General features: G+C 43.2%; 1 protein-coding gene across 1 annotated transcript in view; it reads left to right on the top strand.

Annotated features, from left to right (window-relative positions):
* The window catches only part of DOCK8 (dedicator of cytokinesis 8), a 236,012-nt gene extending 214,482 nt beyond the window's left edge, over positions 1-21,530 (top strand). Inside the window, exons 43-48 of the mRNA XM_055578247.1 lie at positions 308-397; positions 3,664-3,900; positions 6,349-6,492; positions 7,730-7,836; positions 17,302-17,472; positions 17,847-21,530. Of these exons, the coding sequence (XP_055434222.1) occupies positions 308-397; positions 3,664-3,900; positions 6,349-6,492; positions 7,730-7,836; positions 17,302-17,472; positions 17,847-17,907 (810 nt within the window). The 3' untranslated portion in view covers positions 17,908-21,530. The remainder of the gene's footprint in view (positions 1-307; positions 398-3,663; positions 3,901-6,348; positions 6,493-7,729; positions 7,837-17,301; positions 17,473-17,846) is intronic.
* The last annotated feature ends 2,168 nt before the right edge of the window (positions 21,531-23,698 follow it).

The raw sequence follows: 23,698 nt of genomic DNA, 5'->3' as shown, positions 1-23,698 counted from the left end.
ACAAAAGGCGAGAAGTAAATAGTTCTATGCCCCAGAGCATCTTCTGGAAATAGATGATGCTGTTGAATTAGATGTCAAGCATACATTTTATATGGAAATATAGATCAGTTTGCAAATGCTGGACTTCCTTTTATTTTTATTTTTGTCTCAGGAAATGCTGAACTTGCCTCATTAGCTCGGAAGGACATTAAATAATTCAGAGAGCACCTTCTACCATACACTCATTCCAAACTTATTCCGCTTCTAGAGACAAAGAGTTGCAGCATGTTAAAATAACCTTTATAATCTGTTGGTTTCTCTTGCCTAGGCATTTTATAGTCAATGTTTTGGTGCAGAATTTGTGGAAGTGATAAAAGACTCTGCTCCTGTGGACAAAACCAAGTTGGACCCTAACAAGGTATGGGAATATTGCAAAAAATAGCCATCAGGCTCTGATTCCCTTTGTTCTACCCCCAAAACATAAGATGACCTCCTCTGTCTGGACTCCACATCATTTCAATGCAATCAAATTTTTTGTTTGTTTGTTTAGAGTTTAACGGTTAAGTCTTAAACCATACTTGATGGCAGGGATCGTAATAGGAGCCACCATTTATTAAAGACCAGCTGTATGCCTGACACTGTATCAGACCCTTTACATACATCGTTGCATTTCATCCTCCTACAGCTCCTTGATGTAAATATTGTTATTTCCATTTTACAGATGAGAAAAGTAAGATCTAGAATAGGTAAGCAACTTCCAAGATCATGCAAGTGTCAAAGCCAGTATTCAAACTTGGGGTCTGGGACCCTTAAACTTGCACTTCTAATCACTTCTTTACTGCCCCTCTATTAAAACTTTGAATCCTCAATTTAAAGTATGTTGAAAAGATACAAACTTCTCCCTGACGTATTTGGTGGAGGCATTCTTTTCAGCCAAATACAGGATCATTGTGCTGTTGGAGGAATGATGAAAAGGGCTTGGACTTCAGTTTCCTCACTTTTCATATGAGGGTGTATTCTGTCTCACCCCCCGCTGGGTGTACCACAGTGCAATTCTGATGCTCAGCATGCAGAGTTAGTGTCAGACTCCGCCAGCTAAGGCTCAGTCCTGCAGGAGCTTGCCCTCACTTTAGATGCCAACCTCAAGTGGGACCCCAAGCGGCCTGCATTTCTGACCAGACAAATACAAATGTGTGGGTTCCCTTGGCACTTTTCAGTAGATAATCCACTAGAATGACTTGCAGAACTCAGAAAAGGGCTATACTGATGCTTATAGTTTTGTGATAAAGGTTGCACAAAGGGCTAGTCCTATCCCAGAGCTTCTATGCCTTCTCCTTGTGGAATCCAGGCCTGGTGCCCTCCTGACATATCAATGTGTTCACCAACGGAGAAGCTCCACTGAGCCTTGTTGTCCAGGGTTTTTATTGAGATCCCATTACATAGGCATGTTTGATTAAAACATCAACTACATTACTGAATGCAGTCACCAACCTGCTCCTACCCCAGCAGTCAGGCTGACCCAGAGTCCCAGTTGTCTAATCTGAAGATTATTCTTATTGATGACCAGCCATCATTCTGAAGCTATCTAGGGACCCACCATGAGTTACTTCATGAGAATAACAGTGACTATCACTGAGGAAATTCCAAGAGGTTTTGAAGCTCTGTGCTAGGAAAGAAGGACAAAGACCAGATATATTCTTTATTATACCATGGGGTGATAACTTCCTGCTCAGCCCAGATATGATATACATGAGAGAGATTTCTAAGCTGCTGGACATAATGCAAGTTCAAGGTATTTTGAAGGCCTGGGGAACAGAGGCGCAGTTGCCATCCGGCAGGCCCATAAAGTGAGGAATCTAAACTCTTCTCTCAGTTCTGCCCTCCAAGGTATTATGACGATGATGCCAGTAGGAAGAAAGTGTCCAAATATAAGAGTTTGTTTTTCTACATATTTCAAAGGACTTACTTCAGATACATTCCCTAATCTAGGCTTGAAGCAATAACTGTGGTGAGTAGAAGTGCTTCACATAGAAATGTTTGAGGTCTTTGAAAGACAAGATTGGCTGTTTACCCATGGTGAGCTATGCACAACACATGCCATGTAGAGTTATTGGTGACATATCTGACATAGAGTGCTGTTTTCCCCTCTGTTAAGATGCTCAAAGTAAGTTGTGAGACTTTTAAATGAGAATCTGTACCCAGGATTATAACCAGATTTCATCACACTAAATAGTGATTTATGTGTATTTATTAATAGTCAGTGACCTTATCTGTCCATTTCAGTGAATGAGTGTTGCAGAGTCGGTGGTCATTATCATTCTTTTTTTTTTTTCTAAGGCCTTCTTTCTTAATAAGTGCTCTTCTTCATAGTGTGTTGGTATGGGTGCATGTGTATGTGCATACATTTTAAAATTAAATATATGCTATAAAATTCCCTTTTTTGTGTGTATCTCTATGAATTTTAAATCAAGAGATAAGTTCCATATATTTATTTCAAATATTTATTTCCCCATGCCTCTTTGTAGTCATCCCCTCCCTCTGTTTTTAGCCCCTGAAAGTCATTAATCTATATTCTGCCTTTGTAGTTTTGTTTTTTTCAGAATGCCATATAAATAGAATCATACAATAAATAAATGGAATTATACAGCCTTTTTGGAGAAGGCAATGGCACCCCACTCCAGTACTGTTGCCTGGAAAATCCCATGGATGGAGGAGCCTGGTGGGCTGCAGTCCATGGGGTCGCGAAGAGTCAGACACGACTGAGTGACTTCACTTTCACTTTTCACTTTCATGCTTTGGAGAAGGAAATGGCAACCCACTCCAGTGTTCTTGCCTGGAGAATCCCAGGGAAGGGGGAGCCTGGTGGGCTGCCGTCTATGGGGTCGCACAGAGTCGGACACGACTGAAGCGACTCAGCAGCATACAGCCTTTTGAGTCTGACTTCTTTCACTTAGCACACTGCATCTGTGATTCACCCATATTGTAATGGTTCATTCCATTTTGCTACTGAGTAGTATTCTGTTGTATGGGTGTACCAGAGTTTGTTTCTCCATTCCCCACTTGAGGGACACTTGGGTTGTTCCTATTTTTTGTCTATTATGTATAGTGCTGCTATAGACATTTGAGTCCAGGGTTTAATATAAACACACGTTTTTATTTCTGTTGGCACACACACCAAAGTGGGGTTGCTGGGTCATATGATGAATATAATTCAACAGTATGAGAAACTGCCGATCTGTTTCGTAAGGTGGCTGGGCCGTTGTGCATCCCACCGTCAGTGTGTGAAAGCTCCAGCGGCTCCCTATCCTTGTCAGCCCTTGGCATTGTCAGTTTTCTTTAGTTTGGCCATTCTAAGAAGCATGGTGGTTCTGAAAAATGCCAAGTTTTGCTTCTTCTGAATAGCAGTTTGCAAATTCTCACACCAAGTTTCAGTTGGGTCATGAGCTCTGCTAGGAGGGGCAGCTTGTGGACCTGACTTCACCCTCCCTTCGCCTTCTCCCAGTCCTGTCTCTCATCTCCTTGGGGGTAGAGAGGAAGGATGGCTAACAGCTCATGTCTCCCCTAGTTCTCTCAGCTTTGTGAGCACAGAGGGGCAATACTGCCTCTCTCTCTGTCCCGCGGGCCCCCAGTGTGCCCTGGGTGGTCATGTGCAGACCAGCTCATCCCTTCCCTTTCCCCACTCAGGCCTACATACAGATCACTTTTGTGGAGCCCTACTTTGATGAGTATGAGATGAAAGACAGGCTAACCTACTTTGAGAAGAACTTCAACCTGCGGAGGTTCATGTACACCACCCCCTTCACCCTGGAGGGCCGGCCTCGGGGCGAGCTGCATGAGCAGTACCGGCGGAACACCATCCTGACCACCCTGCACGCCTTCCCCTACATCAAGACCAGGATCAGCGTCGCCCAGAAGGAAGAGGTGAAGGCACTGGGGGGAGCGGGCTTGGACGGTGGCCGTGGCTGAGCCAGTGGGCCTGGGTCTCCTCCCAGGATGACACACAGGCTGCCTTCATGCTCCTTCATGGCAGACTCACATAAAAATCTAAAAAGGGATGCCTTTGAATTATTATTAAGATAGTTATCCTCTCACTGTCATGGTGCCAGGGAATCCCATTTATGCAATTGCATGCTTTATAGCACACTTGATATTTAAGTATATTCTATTTTAAAGTTATATCTTTAATAGAAATATATGTACACGATTGTAGCATTTACTTTGTATTTATATTTTAATGTTAAATTTACATGAAATATAAGAATTTTAAATATTTTATTTAAATTTTTACATATTTGAAAGCTTCAGGTGATCCCAACAGCATTCTGTTGTTAATTAACAGAGACAGGAGCAGCAAGTGAGTAGCCCCAAGGAGTTGATGTTGAGCTGTAGGAGGGCACCATGCCAGTTAGACAGGGGACCAGTTGTCTTCTAGTCCCAGCATCCCCCTGTGACAAGTGCACGAGGCACTTATCTTCATCTAAACGTTGATACAGGAAAGACCTCTTTCTCTCTTCTGGTTCTATGTGTAGCAAAAGACCTCAAATTCATGGATCAAGAAAATGTCTCAAGCCACAGAATTGCTGAAAATTAGACATAAGCATTTTCTTTTCGTTTAAAAGACGTACATGTGCATTAATCTGTCACTCATTTTGTGTAGAGTCACTGCCTTGCCTGTGATTTAGGGTTGGCTGATCACAATTCAGCATTGTCTTTCTTGTATAAACCTCACCCATGATGCAATGTCCATGTGTTCAGTTTTGGTTTCTGCAAAGCAGAGTGAGAGCTTAAAGAACCATGGAAAACAGTGTGAGAGCAGAATGCTTCTAGATTTTTATGACTTTTTTTTTTTTCTGCCCCTAGCTTTTGACCGTTGTCTTGAGCACACCTAATAAGACAGGAATCTTTATAGCAACTCAGTTTCACAACGTCTTGCCCAAGCATTAGCTTGGTTTTCATAGAAACCACTCTTCTTTCCACACCCATAGTTCACCAGTTTATGCATTACTGAATTAGATTAGGTCATCAAAATAACAAGTATGACAGGCGTAAGCAAGTTGGTGAACAAACACAAATGAACTGTGGTGATTAACACCCCTCCTTGTGCAGGAGCACAGGGACCGAGCTTCCTGGAGAGCTGCCCACCCGCTCATGTGTTCAGCAACCACATCACAGTATGGGTTTCACAGAGGGCAAAGAAAGCCCAAACTGATGACTTGCCTAAAAGAAGGTTCACTTAGAAGGCGTCTGCTGTATTTCTTACTCTTTTAGACTTCTGAGCACTGGGACAGGTTGGTACAGCACAGAAATAAAATCATGGTCTCAGTAAGAGTCCTCACAATTTTTCTTAGCCATTTGTAGTTCCTCCAAGAATGTCAGTATGTTAGTTTGTTAAGGCTAATAGAACAAAGTACCACAGATTGGGTGGCGTAGAAACAGAAATTAATTGTCTAATAGTTCCGGTGACCAGAAGTCAAAAATCAAGGCACTGGAAGAGTTGGTTCCTTCTGAAAGACATAAGGGAAGGTTCTGTTCCAGACCTCTTTCCTTAGCTTGCAGATGGCTGCCTTCTCTCTGTGTTTCTTACATCATCTTCCCCCTGTGCATATCCATGTGTCCAGATTTCTTCTTAGATGGACATATAAGTCTTGTTGGCTTAGGCCCATCCTAATGAGTTCCTTTGAACTTGATTACCCCTGTAAAGACCCTATCTCAGTTAAAGTCACATTCTGAAGTACTGGGGTCTAGGACTTGAACACCTGAATTTGGAGGGGACATGACTCCACCAATAACATTTAGACCATACTCCAAACCAACAGAACTTAACAACTAGCAGATTGACCCTGAACACAATTCTGTTTATCAAGAATTCACCTTCAAGGCAATTTAGAGAAAGCACACATGATGCAAAAATCTTGTGTTATGGTGGAGAAGAAAGTCTTGATTACTGTGCTTTCCCAATTTTAAGTCAAATAACTTGTTCAACAATAGGAAAGGAAACCTAACAGTGTGTAAGAAACATGGATTTTGAATGTGGATATTATTGTGGTCAAAATCTGACCTCCCCACTCATGACTGGTGTCATTTTGTGGCACTTCACCTTACAAATCCTTCTTTGATTGTAAAGTAGAGAGAATAGGAGGTTGTTTTAAAAAGTAAATGATAAATGTATGTAAAGCTTCCAGTACATAATAAGTACTCAAGAGATGTTAGACTCTTCCTTCGTCTTAACCTGTCAAGATTATTCTAAATTGCTCTGAAAGCCTTCACTGATGCTTCAAACCCAACTGTCCTCTTTGTCATAGCTCCATGCTTGCTCATGGCTTATAAGACCCGACAATGACCTTCCCTACATTTATGTCTCACGTTCAGTTTGTTTTGACACCAATTGAAGTTGCCATTGAAGATATGAAGAAGAAGACTCTGCAGTTAGCAGTTGCCATTAACCAGGAGCCTCCTGATGCCAAGATGCTTCAGATGGTGCTGCAAGGCTCCGTTGGAGCTACTGTCAATCAGGTAACAAAACTAGCTGGTGGCGGCTCCTCTGGTTCTCGTTATTTTGATTTTCATTATATGTCTGCACCCTCCTTCCTTGAAGTCAATGAGAAGTCTGGTCAACATGCCAAAAGTGTTCTTAAACTTAGACTGAATGAATACCTGAGGTCTCTTCAGCTTCATGTAACAACCAAAGGTAGGTAAGAAATCCTAGAGCTGAGTGGCTCATGTCTCAGGAGTACCATTTCCTTGGAGAAGTCTTCAGCTGGGGCCAGTTCTGGCATATGATCCAAGTGGAGTGCTTAGTCATCTCCACTTTAGGCAGAGCTGTTGCAGGGCTTGAGATGAATCTTAAGAATTCCGTAGGAGAGAAAGGAAAGGGTCTAGAACATCAACCTCCTACGTCAGTCAGATGAAACCAGTACATCAGGAGCACTGCAAAGCAGGAGTGACCTGGAACCCTGCTTCTTGGGCCTCTTCAAAACGGACTGAGTCTTCTAAGATTCATTAGAATTCTAACTCCAGTCTCACCATGGAACTGATCCAGCCTCAGATGGAGGGAGTTCTAACAGTTCTCTCTGTCCAGTGTGCTTCTTTAATTTCAGAACTAAATCTACACACCTTCACACTCAAAACTCAATGAGTATCATGACCCTTTCCTCACCCTGCACAGCTGAACTCCCCTGCAAAAATTCTGTGCCCAGAGAATATCAAGGTGACAGAAATGGTATTCATTACACTTCCAAGATCAGAAAATACTAAGAAGCTTTTGCTTTTTTGTAATTCCCAATCTTTTAATGAAAATGGAAGACTTTATAAGCCCGCAACCATGTGGATTACGCATATAATGTGCATATCTCTGACTCAAGCCAGAAATTACACAAGATGGTGCTTGCCACTAGGGCAGCTAGACAAATGAATATGAATGTATGGATCAAGAGAATCCCTATTTTCAGGAAAGCAACTCTAATCATATACCATTTGATGTAGTATATTACCTTTATATATGAAGGAAAATCTATTATTAATAGCATTTGATTAAGGAAATACATTTATGCTTTTGAATGTTCTCCTAAATCTGTAGACTCTTCCTAGGGAATCAACATTTTCCTAAGTTCAAGACCTTCCTTGATTTTTTGTTTCAGTTTAACTAACTACAAAATTAAACGTTTAAACTAAGAAGTTGCTCCAACATGTTCTCCCAAGTAATTTCACTTTCTTTCCAACATCAGTAATGTTTTTCACTTTTTTCTATCAGGGACCACTGGAAGTAGCCCAAGTATTTTTGGCTGAAATTCCAGCTGACCCAAAACTTTATCGGCATCACAACAAGTTGAGATTATGCTTTAAGGAATTCATAATGCGGTAAGAGGGGAAATGACTGGGAGTTCAGTAGAGCTGTGGTTCTCAAAGTGTGGTTCCCAGGCCAGCAGCTTCTGCATCCCTTGAGAAATTTGCTAGCGAGGCAGATTCTCAGATACCAGTCAGACACACTGAGTAAGAATTTCCAGAGATGGGGCCCAGCAACCTGTATTTTAACAATGCTCCAGATGCTTCGGATGCATGCTCAGCCTGAGAGGCCTCTGCAGAGCAACACTGTTTGCACTAGTAACTAACAAACTGCACGGTGCGTTCACGTTTATCATCCCTCATGTGCCCCACGGTCACAGTGTAAGTAAAGTAAGTCTTCATTTTACAGAAGAGGAAATGGAGGGTCAGAGATGGGAGAGGATTGACTTAAGGTCACACAGCCAGTTAGTAGAGAGTTGAGTTCACACCAGGTCTTCTGAATCCAAAGAGCCCACACTCCCTTCAGTTTGCTGATATTCCACAGTGCATTAGAGCCTGAGAGTTTCCTGGCATTGGCAGTCTTTGTAATTTCCCATCATACAATAACTGATTTTTAGAAATGTAAGACACTGTCTCAAACTGAGAGATAGAGTCATGATTCTGTAACTGGAAGTTTACAAGCTGTCATTGCGGTGGCAGCTCCCGCTGGCAGACAAGCCTCATCTCCACTCTTGAATTCTGCAGTGGAGCTGGCTGCCAGCGCAGCCTGTTGAGCCTAGATAGGAAGTGAGTCTTGGGGCAGTCTTGCAAGCTGCTGCAGTGCAGACCAGCGCAGAACCTTAGAGCAGCATGTAAAGTATAGGAATGTCTTTGTTTGGCAGATGGGGTAAAGGAGGCTAAAAGTTAAAGCTTGCTGAATTCAGTGAAAACTCACCAGAATGCTGTCAGGTGAGGTTTTCCTCCTTCACAGGCTTTAGTGAGACGAACGGAAATTTGCTGTGTATAAAGGAGACATTCTTTGTCCTACAGTGAATCACAACTGCTTAGTAATAGGGGTGTGTGTGTGTGTGTGGCTGTGTATATGTGTATGCACGCATCCATATATGCACACATACATACACATACAGAAATTATATTTATTGTTTTATATTGTAATTGCTTTCTGTATTTCCTAGCAATTTTGACATTATACCAAAACTAGATATTCTTCAGTAAATACTGCATTTTCATAAAACAAAAGCCTAGAAGACTATTGGGAGAATTTTTAAAGATTAATATGTTTCCCACATATTTTCATTTAAAATGAGCTATGGGGGGATTCCTCAGCAAACCAGTGGGTAAGGTTCTGTGCTTTCATTGCTGAGGATGCAGGTTCAATCCCTGGGCAGGGAACTAAAATCCCACAAGCCATGCAGTGTAGCCAAAAAAGTAAATAAATAAAAATAGTCAATCTTATTTTAACAATGAGTTATGGTGAAAGGCTCCTGATGGTGACAGTGACCTGGGCCTCTCTGGACCTCTGCAAGGACCTGTGACATGGTTAAAGAGCACACACACTGGGACTCAGGTATGATAGTAGTTGTGGGAATGCAGGAGCTGGGTATTCCTCAGCTCCTGACAAGAGGACTTTTATTTGGCTAAACAGCAAAGCTATGCAGCTTGTGCTAAGAACTGTGGAGAGTGCAAGAAATACAGGGTTACGGAGTTCAGAAGAGAAGAGTCGGTTGCAGGCTGGAGTGACTGGGGAAGGCTTTATGGGATAACATTACTGACACCTTGTCTTGAGTATATAGGTGGTAGGAAGAGGGCAACGGGAAGATGGAGCTATTACTGGTAAAGGGACAGACAGGAGCACAAGACGCAGAGGCAGGGGTGTCCTTGGTGCTTCTGGGCTCCTCTGAGCTGGCAAGAGCAGTGCGTTCTGTGGGCACGCCAGCACAGGGAGGAGAGAGCCTGGAAAGACAGTGGTATTGCTAAATAAATAGGTCTCTGAATAGAATATAAAATGTAAAAGGAAGCTTGCTAAGAGAAGCGATTTTCTGTTTCTTAGTTAAAATGTCCTTATAAATCTACTGAACAAGCATTTCTAATTAGCTCCCAGCCTGAGGACAAGTGACTACAAAGAGAACCAGGGCTGAGTCAAATCAGTCCCAGGCCAGATACACAAAAGGAGATGAATTTTCTTAGGGATGATCCTCTAGCAGTCATGTATTAGACTTTTGATGGTGAAGTTATCTTTCTCCCCAGATGGCCTGCAAAACTGGTTGCTTTCCAAAGTCAAATCCACCATTTAAAATGTTGTTCTCCGACCCTTCCAGTGATTCCTATGGGAAACCAAGCTGTAGTCCTTCCCCTGTGCTGGGTGGGCTGCCGCCCTGTTCTGGGAAAGCCTCAAGAACATCTGTCGGTGCTTTTCAAACATTTGCTGTGCAAACAGTTGACCTGGGAATCTTGTAAAAATGCAGACTCTGATTCAGTGGTTCTGGGGTGGGCCTGAGACTCTGCATTTCTAACAAGCTTCCAGGTGCTGCTAAAGCTTCTGGATGGAACTGAACTTTGAGCAGAGACTGTAAAGATGTAGAGGTTGCTTGATTGCCCCCATCTCACATTTTCTCCTCCCCTCCCCCTCCCCAAGGGCTCCATCCATCAGGTCCTGCCTGTTGTCACTCAGCATTTTTCTCCCCCTTTCCTCCCTTTAAAACAGTGAACATGCCATTACTTTTACACTTTTTAACAACTGTAGATGCCAGTTCATTCATTCAGCAAACAGTTACTGAGCCCACACTTTGTACCAGGCACCACACTACATGTGTGCCAAAGCAAAGTCCTAGTACAAATGAGACAAGGCCACAGGCAATACAGTACTTCTGCTCACTACTTCACTGTCACGGTCAGAGGACAGTGACTTTCTTTCCACTTTATTTTACATGGATCGAAAGTAGTGGGCGAGACTGTGGGGAAGGTTGCATAACCATATTAAACTATACATTTACAGTTTAATACATAAATGATGATTAAACTCATCAAACTGTACATTTACAAGGGTGAGTTTGATGATCTGTAACTTATACCTTCAACACAAGTAGCAGCTGAGAAACCTTCCTTTCCTCTATGGCTTAATTGCTTCTCAAGTCCAGTCAGCAAGCTGCGGCTCTGCAATGAATAGAGAAACTGTTCACTCAGGTTGTCTGTACCAGTGTATTTTCTCCCCCAACTCTACTGTCTGCAGAGGTGACACGGGAGTGGGAAATGTTTGGGCATGAAAGTGTTCCTGGGTTTGCCTTGAGTGAGCGCCAGCTTCGCAGCAGGCTTGGGCCATAGATATATCAGTAAGCCCAGATTTCCAAGGTGAACATAAATGAGCCTGGAAAAGTGAAAAAGTGTTAGTTGCTCAGTCGTATCTGACTCTCGGTGACTCCACAGGCTGTAGCCCGCCAGGCTCCTCTGTCCATGGGGTTCTCCAGGCAAGAATACTGGAGTGGGGAGCCACTGCCCTCTCCAGGGGATCCTCCCAACCCAGGGATTGAACCCAGATCTCCCACATTGCAGGCAGACCGTGTACCATCTGAGCCACCAGGGAAGCCCCCAGAAGTAAGCCTTCCGATGCTGCCTGCTAATAGCGGAAGTGTACGCTCCCGGTTGTACTGCACCTGGGTCCCACTGCTGGGCGGTGGCCTTTCTGACTCAGCTGTGACAGACTGGCTGGAGCGGTAAGGAACCTGGCAGGCTGACCTGCTGCGGCTGATGCTCATCCAGCCAGTGCTGCAGCTCTCCAGATGGTTGCCAAGCTGGGGCCCTGACCCCCTTCTGAATCATCTCCAGGTTTCAGAAGCCAGGATGGAGAGGTACAGCATCCTGTATCCCTCCTTTGCTCCCCAGAGCATGCAGACCATTTAAAATACTGAAATCTGTGCCAGTCTGTATTTTTAATTTTTATTCTTGTATTTCTTAGCTTAAGCCGCTATAACAAAGTATCCCAGATTGAGTAGCTAAACAACAGACATTTATTTCTCACAGTGGCAGAGGCTGGGAGACGAAGATTAAGGGGCCAGCAGATTCAGTCGAGGTTCTCCCTCTTGCTATCTTAACCATCTTCTCACTGTATCCTTACATGGTAGAGAGAAGCAGCAGACAGTTCTCTGGTCTCTTTCTATGAGGGCATTAATTCCATCATATGGGTCCCACCCTTACAGCCTAATTTTAACTTTCATTCCTCCTAAAGGCCCTACCTCCAAATCACATCACATGGGGGTCAGGGCTTCAACATGTGGTTTTGGGGGGGACACAACCCTTCAGTCCATAACATGTACACTTTCTTATTCCTATAAAGACTAAATGGTTTTTAAATTTACTTTTATATTTAAAGAAAAGATAGCAGGACTCGATGACACCAGTCCCAGATTGCCTTTAAGGGATATTGTCTCAGATACATCAATAGAGTCTCACTGCACAAATGGTCATAGAGTCTTAAAAGGACTTATGGTCCGTGAAGAGGAAGGAGAGTGAATTTGTCCAAGTGGCCAAAAGAAAAGCAGCTGTGCAGTGTGGTGATAAAAGAAACAGTTGGTGAAAAGTGATCTGAGTATTTGGTGGGAAAACAAAGCCTTAAACATCATGAGATGTTGCTCCGGAGCAGGTCTGTAGTGGGGATGTTTGAAGGACTTGTGTCCATTTTCCAGGGTCACAGAGACCTGTCTCAGTGGGCCTAGGAGGTTTGACAGAAAACTGAGAGCCGAGGAGAGCAGCACACATGTGCACACGCGCGCGCGCGCACACACACACACACACACACACACCTTTGGACCCCACCCCTGCCTGGGTTCTGGGATGTTGCAGTAGGTCCTAAGAATCTGCTTCCAGGTATCAGACTCAAGGTTGGACATATTCCCAAGCCCATAGTCCCAATTTCGCCCCTTAAGAGGAGGAGACAGGGCCACTGTGGCTTACCCAAGGGAGGCAGCTGCATGGGCCCCTCTGGGGCAGCCCATCCGAGGTGGGTAGGGGGGCTTGGGAACACAGGAAGATCCAGCCACAGCTGCCCCTTCTGCCCTGGGGTGCGTCCCCTGCCCCCACAGTGCCCTGTACTTTCACACGTGCCTCCCCATCTGTGTGATGCGGGCGCCCAGAACTGTGTCTTCTGTTGGACCGTTACCTGCTCTTCGCCCTAGGAGAAGTAGGCCACACTGGCTGCCCAGCACTCTCCTCTGGCAGCCACCCAGCCAGGTCTTCAAACACCGAGACCATTTCATCCCCATAAACCCACTGTATAGATGAAAGAAACGAGGTTGAAGGAGACTGTGATTAGCCCAAGGTCACACAGCAGCTAAGTGGCAGAATCAGGAATTAGACTAGTCTCCCAGTGAGACAGGCTTCCCTTGGGGTCTGGGGTTTGGTAGAGGTCAGGCTGGGAGGGAGGAAATGCTGGAGACGGGGTTGGAGAAAGCCACAGGGAGGTGTCCAGCTGAGGTGGCTCTGCCCACGGGACCCTCATATCCTCTGAAGCTCCTCCTGCAAAAAGGCCAGATGTTCTTTTGGCGCCTTGCCCCCAAATAATCCTTCCTTTCCTCAAAGGCCCTGGAACATATGTGTCACTCCAGTCATGGAAGATCAGGGAGCCAATCTGATCTTCAGCATCTCTGTCAGATTCTCCCCTCATTGCAGCAGCTCAGGTGGAACTTGCTTAAGTGTTACCGGGAAGATGAGAAAGCAGAATACCACAAATTGGGACTCCAGAGAGAACAGTTCCAACTTGAGACCAAAACCATATGCCTGGCTTCTAGCTGGAAGAGCCAGGGTCTTCCCTAGGCAGCATTTGTGGTGTTGGGGTCAGGACTGTGGGCTCTTGAGCCCAGTCACCTGGCCTTAAATACCCACTCTGCCTTAACTAGCTTTGTGACCTTGGGCAAGTTACCCAAGCTCAGTTTCCCAAGCTATAAAACGGGAATAAAATAGTAACAACCTCTTAAAGTTAGTATCAAAACAAAGAGAGTCAGTTCATAGAGCTTAGAATAGGACTTGGCACATATGAAGTGACTGATAAATATAAAATTACAGAGCAAATAGAAATTGGATCTATTTGAGTAGGAAAGAGAATTAATCTGAGTTAAATGTGGATATTATCTACCGATGACTCATCTGCCTCTGTAAGGTTTGTACCATAATACACGATAGGGCTGACAAGACTTTGGCCTGGGAGCATGAGGATATTGGATTTGCATCCATGTTTTTTGTCCCCAGAGATGTGTGACTCTGGACAGGTTACTTGATCTCTGCATCTTAGTTTCATCAACTGTGAAAAAAAAATGGACCAGAATATAAAATCTCTAAAAGTACATCCTCATTCTCATACAGAACAAATAATTTCTACACATTCTAAGCATTTTATATATTTAATTCATTTAACCTTTATAAAAATTTATGAGGTAGGCTATTATCACCATCATGTCCCAAGTGAAGAAACTAAGGCATGGAATGCATAAGTAACTTGCCTAATAAGCCAATAAGTTGCAAAGCAAGATTCAGAGGTGAGTACTCCAGTTCCAGAGTCTGTCCTTTTAACTATTATGCAGTGCAGTTCTCACTAGGCACTACATTCAGTTGCTAGTAACAGAGAAAGGAAGTAAGAGTGACTTAAGATAGAAACTTATTTTTCTCTCATATAAAATAAGATCAGAGATAGCCATCCCACAGCTGTGTGTTAGTCACGTAAAGTCATCAGAGATCCTGGCTCTTCCCATTCTTTTGCTCTGCTGTCCTGGTTTTAGTGGATCTATCCTCATAGTCACAAAGTGGCTGCTAAGGCTCTGGCAATCACAATCACATCCTATTCATTTCAGGAATAGAAATGAGGAAAGAGCAAACATCTACACTCCTTTTAAGAGCTTTCCTAGTGACTTCATTTTATATCTCATCAGACATCCCTTTTTATAAAGGAGGCTAGGGAATGGAGTTTTCCATGTGTGTATACACCAGGTGTGCATAGCCGCTCAGTTGTGTCCAACTCTTTGTGATCCCGTGGACGTAGCCCGCTAGGCTTCTCTGTCCATGGGGATTCTCCAGGCAAGAATACTGGAGTGGGTTACTGTGCCTTCCTGCAGGGGATCTTCCCAACCCAAGGATTGAACCCAGGTCTCCCGCATTGTGGGTGGATTCTTTATGTCTGAGCCATCAGGGAAGCCCGGGTTTACCACCTAGAGTTCTGTTGTTAAGGAAGACAGGGAATGGATGTTGATGAAGCAATTAGCAATTTTTTGTCATACTTAGCTACTGATGGATGAGCTGTGCTGAAGGAACATTGCAGAGGAGGGAGGGCAAGAGATCCAGGGGGTGAGGGCTCATGGCCACCCTCTCTGTAGAAAAAAACATCTGACTCCTTAGGTAGAGGCCTATGAGAGTTACTCCCCAAAAAACCAGGAACAGTGTTCTGAAAGCACAACTTCCTGTCCTTTCTAGTCCCCATCAGTCTGGTTTTTGTAGGACTCTGCTGAAAAACCCCAGCACATTGACTGTAAGAAAATGCTTGTGTTCAGTGAACTTATCGACAAAGTGAACAGCAAAGGAGGGGCCATCTGGAACAGTGGTGTCGCTGAGTGAAAGCTGCGCAGTTGAGATGTTTGTGGACCTAATCAAAGTGTTAGAGATAAGACCATTAAATTATTTGTAATGTACTTATATGATCCTGTATACATTTCCTGAGAGATCTGGCTCTTCTCTAGGAGGGAAATTTAATTCATGGCTCTCTTTCGTTTATGAATTTAAATTAACATAATGAAAATTATTTTAATTTTAGTAAGAAAAACCTAGAGATTATAATCCAGATGGAAGAAAGAAATACAGATAACATCTATGAAATACTTTGTTATAAAATTTGTTAAAATATAAAGTTACTTTATACAAATATGAGTCTTTTTCATTCTACCTATTAATATATTTGTCTTTTTAAAACACTATATGTATCTGTAGACATTATGTCTTCTGATAACAAAGATCGTAGAGAGTGTAGTTACTTCTGAAGTTTGCAGAGTAGCTAATCCCCAAGTTAGCAATTCACTTCTACAGGCCTCTCATCTGCCAAGGTTACAAAACTGGGCCTTGAAACTGATTTCATTGTACACATGGTGGTAGCTCATAATTGTTAGTTAAGGGGCAATAAAAAAAATAATAAGGGGTGATGTAGATTTCTCAGGATTCAAAGACTATATACCTCCCCTTCCTACCTCTTCCCTGAAACCTTTGATATACAATCTTGGGTATACTACAATTTGCTTCAATTTATGTCAGACTTAAAAGATAGGGAAAATCCAGTTGCAGAAGGCTTCTAGGGTGCATTGAATCAAACCTTTCTTCTAAAGAAGGTTATTCCATGATGAAGCTGTGTCCATAGGTTTAATGTTGCTCAGGCCAGGTGGCTTTCCCCTGCCTCACAGCTACATGCCACCTGATTACTTTGTCATCCTGAACATGTGTTCAGTGCTAATAGGGAGGATTTGATAGCAAGGCCTGGGTATCCTTGTTGTTGCTGTTCAGTTGCTAAGTCATGTCCCATTGTTTGTGACCCCATAGACTGTAGCCCTCCAGGCTCCTCTGTTCATGGGATTTCCCAAGCAAGAATACTGGAGTGGGTTTCCATTTCTTTCTCCAGGGGATCTTCCCTACCAGGGATCGAACCCACATCTCTGCGTTGGCAGGGAAGTTCTTTACCACTGAGTCACCAGGGAGGCCCAGGTATCCCCAATAACACTACCCAAATCAAGCACCACTATTAGGAAAACAGTTTAAACCATGTTGATCATGGGAATCCAATGCACCTGAATCATACTAATCATTGTAGTTCAGTCACTAAGTCATGTCCAACTCTTTGCGACCCATGGACTGCAGCATGCCAGGCTTCCCTGTCCTTCACCATCTCCCAGAGTCTGCTCACATTCATGTCCATTGAGTCGATGATGCCATCCAATCACCTCTGTCACCTCCTTCTCCTCCTACCCTCAGTCTTTCCCAGCATCAGGGTCTTTTTCAAGTAGTTGGCTCTTTGCATCAGGTGGCCAAAGTATTAGAGCTTCAACTTCAGCATCAGTCCTTCCAGTGAATATTCAGTTGATTTCCTTTAGGGTTGACTGGTTTGATCTCCTTGCAGTCCAAGGGACTCTCTCTCAAGAGTCTTCTTCAGCACCACAATTCCAAAGCATCAATTCTACTAGTCATTGCATGTCAGCTAATTTTCAACCATTGTGTTGTCCCTTCAAGGTTTGTTGATAGTAAGTTCCCTTGGGTAAAACAGTATAAAAGGAAAGGAAAGGCTTCGTTATGTTTAAATAAGATAATTTTCTTCTTGGGTATGTAACATCCCGCATGGGAGACAGACTCTGGAGCTGGCTTTGCAGTTTATTGACTTTGTGACCTGAGGCGAGTTAGTTAAGCTTTCCGTGTTGTAGTTCTTCACTGGAGGTTGTTGTGGTTATAGCATACCTATATGAGTTAAATATACAAAATTTCTTTGAAATACAACCTCCTTTTCTCCCCCCTGATTTTGCTTCTCAGATGCGGGGAAGCTGTAGAGAAAAACAAACGTCTCATCACGGCAGATCAGAGGGAGTATCAGCAGGAACTCAAGAAGAACTACAACAAGCTGAAAGAGAACCTCCGACCAATGATCGAGCGGAAAATTCCGGAACTCTACAAGCCAATATTCAGAGTTGACAGTCAAAAGAGGTAAGAAGAAGGCAGGGGAGGGTAAAGGACAGTCAGAACTGCAGAGCCCCTGGGGGTGGGAGGGGGCCCTGGAATCAGAGAAGCTGCCCGAGCATGATCTGTCTGCTCTGCTGGCGTCCCGATCCTCCTGTGGCTTCTCCTTGACTTCTCGGGGCCCCTCCGCGTGGCCTTCTGCCAGCATCTTCCCAGGGCCGAATTATTGCCTGGGTTTCTCCTGGCATAGTGCAAAGGCATGGCCGCACTTTCCCTTTCTTACTTATTTACTGAGTTCCCCATGACAGATGTCCTTTTCTAGTGAATGATTTTCCCCCTCCCTCTTTTTAAAAGGGTAACTGATCTTTCTTTCCTCTATTCTCTTCCCTCCTTAATTTCAGAGACTCCTTCCACAGATCTAGTTTCAGGAAATGTGAAACCCAGTTGTCACAGGGCAGCTAAGAAAAACTATCCTCACCCAGGAAGACTGGAGGCTCTGTGACCCTGGAGAAGGACCCGCTGGTGCCTAAAACAGGATATTTGCCACACAGGACACACCACACACTCCCTGAGCGGATGTCCTCTGAAAGCTTTGGGACCCAAGTGACCGTGGGAGTTATACGCAAATGGGGTGCGACCAGACTTCAGACATTTGGCAGATGGAGATGCTGGAGGCTGGTTCATCAGGGATGCCTGTGTTATTTGTTGAGGCGTGCTTTTTCACGTAATTGTACAAAACAAGGCATAAATAACATCTCCTGCTGAGTGGTCAGGCACTGCCTAGCCAAGGGATGACTTCCTCCCATCTGTTTTTTAATTTAACCTATATTTAGATAAATCCAAATTGCCCAAGGGAAAATGAAAAAGTTGTCCACCGACCTATTCAGAGTGAACTTGTCCCATCCCCTTTTTATGGGAAAAAGCTGAACTTGTTGGAGTACAAACATTCCAATAAATCTGTGAGGGGAGGGCTTACTAGAAATCTTAAGATCATGAAGGCTGGAAATCCGGGGATCAATCATTTGTGGACTTGCTTCCCTTTTGGTAATGGTGGACTCATTGTTGTACAGTTATTTTTGCTTTTTTGTTCTGTTACGTTGTTAATTTAACACACGTTAGAGAGGTGCGCACTCCAGCACTGATGTAGGAGATACATGGTACTCTGAGTGACCCGCTCAAAGTTGCAGATGCTGCATTTACTAAAATCGAAACAATTCTCCTCTAAAGCTTGGCTTTTTTTTTTTCTTACACTCACTCTTGTATCACTTTTTATTCTCTTCTCTGGGACCAAGTTTATTTTTATAAAAGAATAATACTTCTGCTTTCATTTCTGAACATTGAGCTGTCTGTCAGCATGTGTACATCAGCTAGAGAATATATTCAGCTTTGGATTCTTTGGACAAAGATGAACAAAGTTATTATTTGATAATTAAATTATATATTTTTTAATATGACTGATTACCTTGACTGGTACTGAAAACATAATAAGAATTGCAAGCAAAATGTTTCCTTTTGCAACTTGTCTTTTTTGATTTTGACAACTCACAACTCTTTAGTAAAGCATTTCAGAGAAGAAGAAAGATGCCTAATTATGGCCTTGGTCAAACTGCTATCCAGGGTCACACCTCATATATAATATTTAGTCTTGGTGGTCATGAGAGAGAATTTCGTTTGGATATCACAGAACTTTTTCATTTATATCATCAGGTATGCATGAATTTATATTCTGAAAGAGGACATTTTTCTTTTAATTACTGAAACTTACTAGTTTACATGGCAGACCTTTTGTTCTTTAGACATTTGGGGAAGAACTCTTCCTAAAGTATATGATGTATTTAATTGTTTTCTTAAATGAGTACATATGACATGCTTTAGTTCCATGCGTTGTTTAGTATTTTCTGTGTGGGAGACACTGGGTGAGATCAAGGTCAAAGAACATTGTCACTGCCCTCCAGAGCCCCTCGGGTTAGTGAGGAAGAGCATCTGTATGGCTGTAGCCATAATGCACCGCAGACTACAAGAGGCAGTGTGGAATATAAACTTTTCTCAGTGACTCAAGAGTGGCCATTTTTATCAACACCAATTATATAGTGCCTTCAGATATAATAAGGGTTAGGTGCTAAGTCATGTAGGGCTGGCTTTTAACTCTAAGGGTCCTAAAATCCTGTGACCTAAAATATTCCAGATTAAATGTCCCCTGCTTTCACTTTCCGGAGAAGGCGATGGCACCCCACTCCAGTGCTCTTGCCTGGAAAATCCCATAGACAGAGGAGCCTGGTAGGCTGCAGTCCATGGGGTCATGAAGAGTTGGACACGACTGAGCGACTTCACTTTCACTTTTCACTTTCATGCATTGGAGAAGGAAATGGCAACCCACTCCAGTGTTCTTGCCTGGAGAAACCCAGGGATGGGAGAGCCTGGTGGGCTGCCGTCTATGGGGTCACACAGAGTCGGACACGACTGAAGAGACTTAGTAGTAGTAGTAGCTTTCACTTTCAGTCTCCCTTGTGCTACAGTGGGTACCACACGTTTCATAGGTACAAAAACTTGTGTTCACTGTTGCATTCCTGTCTCCTAGCCTAGAACTCAACACACAGAAGATGCTTAATAAACATATGTTGAATAATTAAATGAATGACTGTGAGTAGGCCTGCTTCTAGACCAGCACTGTCCAATAGAAATATAATATGAGCTGCGTATGTTATTTTAAATTTTCTGGTAGCTACATTTAAAAATCAGGAAAAGAAGTGACATTAATTTTCACAATACATTTCATTTAACCAATATGTACAAAATATTATCAACATGTAATCAATATAAAAATTATTGACAAGGTATTTTACATTCCTTTTTTCATACTAAGCCTTCAAAATTTGTATGTATGTATTTTATACTTACAGATTTTATACTTTACACCTAATCTCAGTTTTAAGTTCAGCCACATTTCAGGTGCTTGTAGCCAGGTGTGACTAGTGGCTACTATATTGGATGGTACAATTCTAGAGACTCTCAAATTTTATGATATGATGCCTCCCATCTGTGTGCTGAGATCATAGAATGGCAAAACAGGAATAGTGTATAGAGTAAGAAAAAAATTCTGACTGAGAGCCCACGGGCTTACCTAGAAGTGAAGCTGGTAGAGTTGGCGAGTATGAACTCGTCAGCACTGGTTTAACTCACACTCTTCTTGAACTAACCCTGGCTCTTTTCTCAGTTCCAGATAGTTTAGTTGTTCTTTGGGGGTGTGCTCTGTTTTTTCTGACTCTTTCCGACCCTTGTAGCCTGTCAGATGCTTCTGTCCATGGAATTTCCAAGGAAGAATACTGAAGTGAGTTATTATTTCCTACTCCAGGGGAGTTGTTCTTTCTGTAATGGTTATAAATGAAGTGGAGGCATTGCACTTACCTGAGTAATGGCATAAACAAAGAACTTGAACGTTGGTCCTCTGATTGATGATGATGAGTGATAGTCGCTCAGTCGTGTCCGACTCTTTGTGACCCCATGGACTGTAGCCTGCCAGGCTCCTCTGTCCATGGGATTCTCATGGCAAGAAAACTAGAGTGAGTTGCCATTTCCTTCTTCAATGATTATGTATCCTAAATAGGGGATTAAGAAAGAAGCGTTTCAGACATTCCTAAGAGTAAAGCAGATTAGGCCTTTTGTGTCCTGAAAGTTAGAGAAAGCTGCTATGCGGTGATAGCCCATTTGATTTTACTTTGCAAACTTCTATACAAGCTTCAGGGAGAAACCTTCTGATTAGCTTCATGCCTCCTTTCCTGTAACAAGGTGTTGAGTGAACTGTCACCAGCTCTTAAGAATCTCAGGAAAGTGAAACCTGACTTTATTGAGTAGACCCGATTGGGTTTGTCTTAAATGCCATAATGCTATTCACTAAGAAGTCCTTTCCATAACAATACATTAGTTATAAAAGCAAAAACTTTTAGAGCTGTCACTGATAATTGTGTTTGCAAGTATGTTTGCAAAGACAGGGAGCTTTTGTTTTGCTTTAAATGTATTTTTAAATGCTTGTTATCTCAAATGTTGTAATGCTGCTACTAAGTATTTTGCAAAAAAATAAAAAAGACTAAAACTAAAGTTTCTCATATATTGCTGTGTATGTCTGCAGTAACCAGTGTACTCATTTTTGGACTTAAAGCAGTGTTGCTCAATCTTTTCCACATTCTGGGTGTAAATGTTATCTACTAAGGCATAATGTAACAGCCAGCCAGCCCCTAAACTCATTAATGTAACACAGCAGCAAACAACACCTGAGGCAGTTCCAGTGGATTAGATCAGTTTAGATGGGCAGCGTGACTTACGGTCTTGCATGGGAGGTTGCAATCAAGACATTGGCCAGAGCTGCTTTCATCGGAAGGCTTGACTGAAGCTGGAGAGAGTTGATGCTGGTCATTGATGGGAGGCCTCAGTTCTTCTGCCTGTGGACCTCAACCCCTTCTGCATGTGTACTCACCGACTTCCCCCCAGAATGAGCAGTTCAGGAGAAGCAAGCCAAAAGTGGCAGTGTCCTTTATGACCTAGTCTCAGAAATCATACTCCCTCATGTCTGCCATATTCTAGTTTTCAGAAGCAAGTCACAAAGTTCAGTTCACTTTCAAGGAGAGGAGTAGCAGGCTCTACCTTTGGAATGGAGCAGTCTTATAAAATTTTTGAACATATTCTAAAATCACCATAACGGGGCACATTAAAAATTTGCATTTGTTGTCTCACTGGGGTAAATGGACAAAGCTACTTGCTTCCAGAGATGACCATCCCTGGCACTCTGGCTGTTCTGAGCCCCTCCCAAGGGCTGGGGTCATCATGCTCAAGTAATATCTATAACTAAGCTCACAGGTATACCATGGCACCCCATTTGGGAAGCCTTAGCCTAAGGATAGTACTTAGCTGGCAATCTTTTGTAACAGACAGAAAACCAAACTCGAATCAGTGTTTTCAAAGGGGATAGTGGAGTTAATTGGCTCACTTAATAGATTAACCCAGATGTAGAATTGGTTCAGACCCAACTGGATTCAGGGCCCATACCCCATGTCCTGGGCCCATCTTTCATCTCTGATTTCTCTTGTTTGGCTCCATCCTCAGGCTTTCAGCAGTGCTCCCTGAAAATTCCAGGCTTATCCATCATGAAAAAGGCAATTGTGAGCCTCACAACCTCACACAACTAAGCTCCACAAAGAAAAGAGATTTTGTATTCCAGGATTCCGAGGCAAAGTCTTTGGGTTCACTCTGATCGGAGTGGCTTAAGCTGAGCAAGGTCTCCCCTCACAGCAGAAGCAGGATGAATATCAACTCCAACCACAAGGCTACTGATAGAGGGGCTAGTGGTTTCTCAGGGAACCAGGAAGAAAGGGGGAAAGAACCACAGCAAAGCATTCTCCCTGCAGAACATTTCTTTCTCTTTAGTTGCTAAGTTGTGTCCGACTCTTGCGACTCCATGGACTGTAGCCTGCCAGGCTCCTCTGTCCATGGGATTCTCCAGGCAAGAATATTGGAGTGGGTTGCCATTTCCTTCTCCAGGAGACCTTTCCAACCAAGGGATCGAACTGGGTCTCCTGCACTGCAGGCAGATTCTTTACCAACTGAGCTATGAAGGAAGCCCGCAGGATATTTGCTTTAAGGTAAATGCATTCAGAAGAAGAAACTTAAACTTGTCTGGCAATCAGGAGTACAGCTTATTTCATTTCATGTTCACAACCATTGACCTAGAAGCACCTTCTCTAGGAGGGGAGATGCAAGGGGATAAACAGTACATGAAGGAGGACCAAGAGCTAACCCTGTCCTGAAAGAGTGGGGACTAGGACAGATGGACGTGGGCGGTTTTGCTACATCAGGAATTGATCCTCTAGAATGTCTTGCCAAAAATGATGCAAATGACCAGGAATCAAAACAGCTGGGAGGGACATTGGGAGAAAAGTGAGAGCAAAAGGGAAATGGAATAAATTAGATTTGAATGGAAAAAGTCAAGCATCAAAACTATGTCTTTCATCATAGTATGCTCAGAGCCTGGCCCATCATGGGTGCTCAAAAAATGTTTGTAAGTGATGTCAGTCCTAAAGGAAATCAACCTTTATTTTTCATTGGAAGGACTGATGCTGAAGCTGAAGCTCCATTACTTTGGCTGCCGGATGTGAAGAGCCAACTAATTGGAAAAGACCCTGATGCTGAGAAAGATAGGAGGCAAAAGGAGGAGGGGACAGAGGATGAGACTGTCAGATAACATCACTGACTCAATGGACAT

The sequence above is a fragment of the Bubalus kerabau genome, chromosome 4 (genome assembly GCF_029407905.1).
Source record: "Bubalus kerabau isolate K-KA32 ecotype Philippines breed swamp buffalo chromosome 4, PCC_UOA_SB_1v2, whole genome shotgun sequence".
NCBI classification, from domain to species: domain Eukaryota; kingdom Metazoa; phylum Chordata; class Mammalia; order Artiodactyla; family Bovidae; genus Bubalus; species Bubalus kerabau.
The sequence above is the reverse complement of the archived record's forward strand: the minus strand, read 5'-3'. Positions and strand labels throughout refer to the sequence as shown.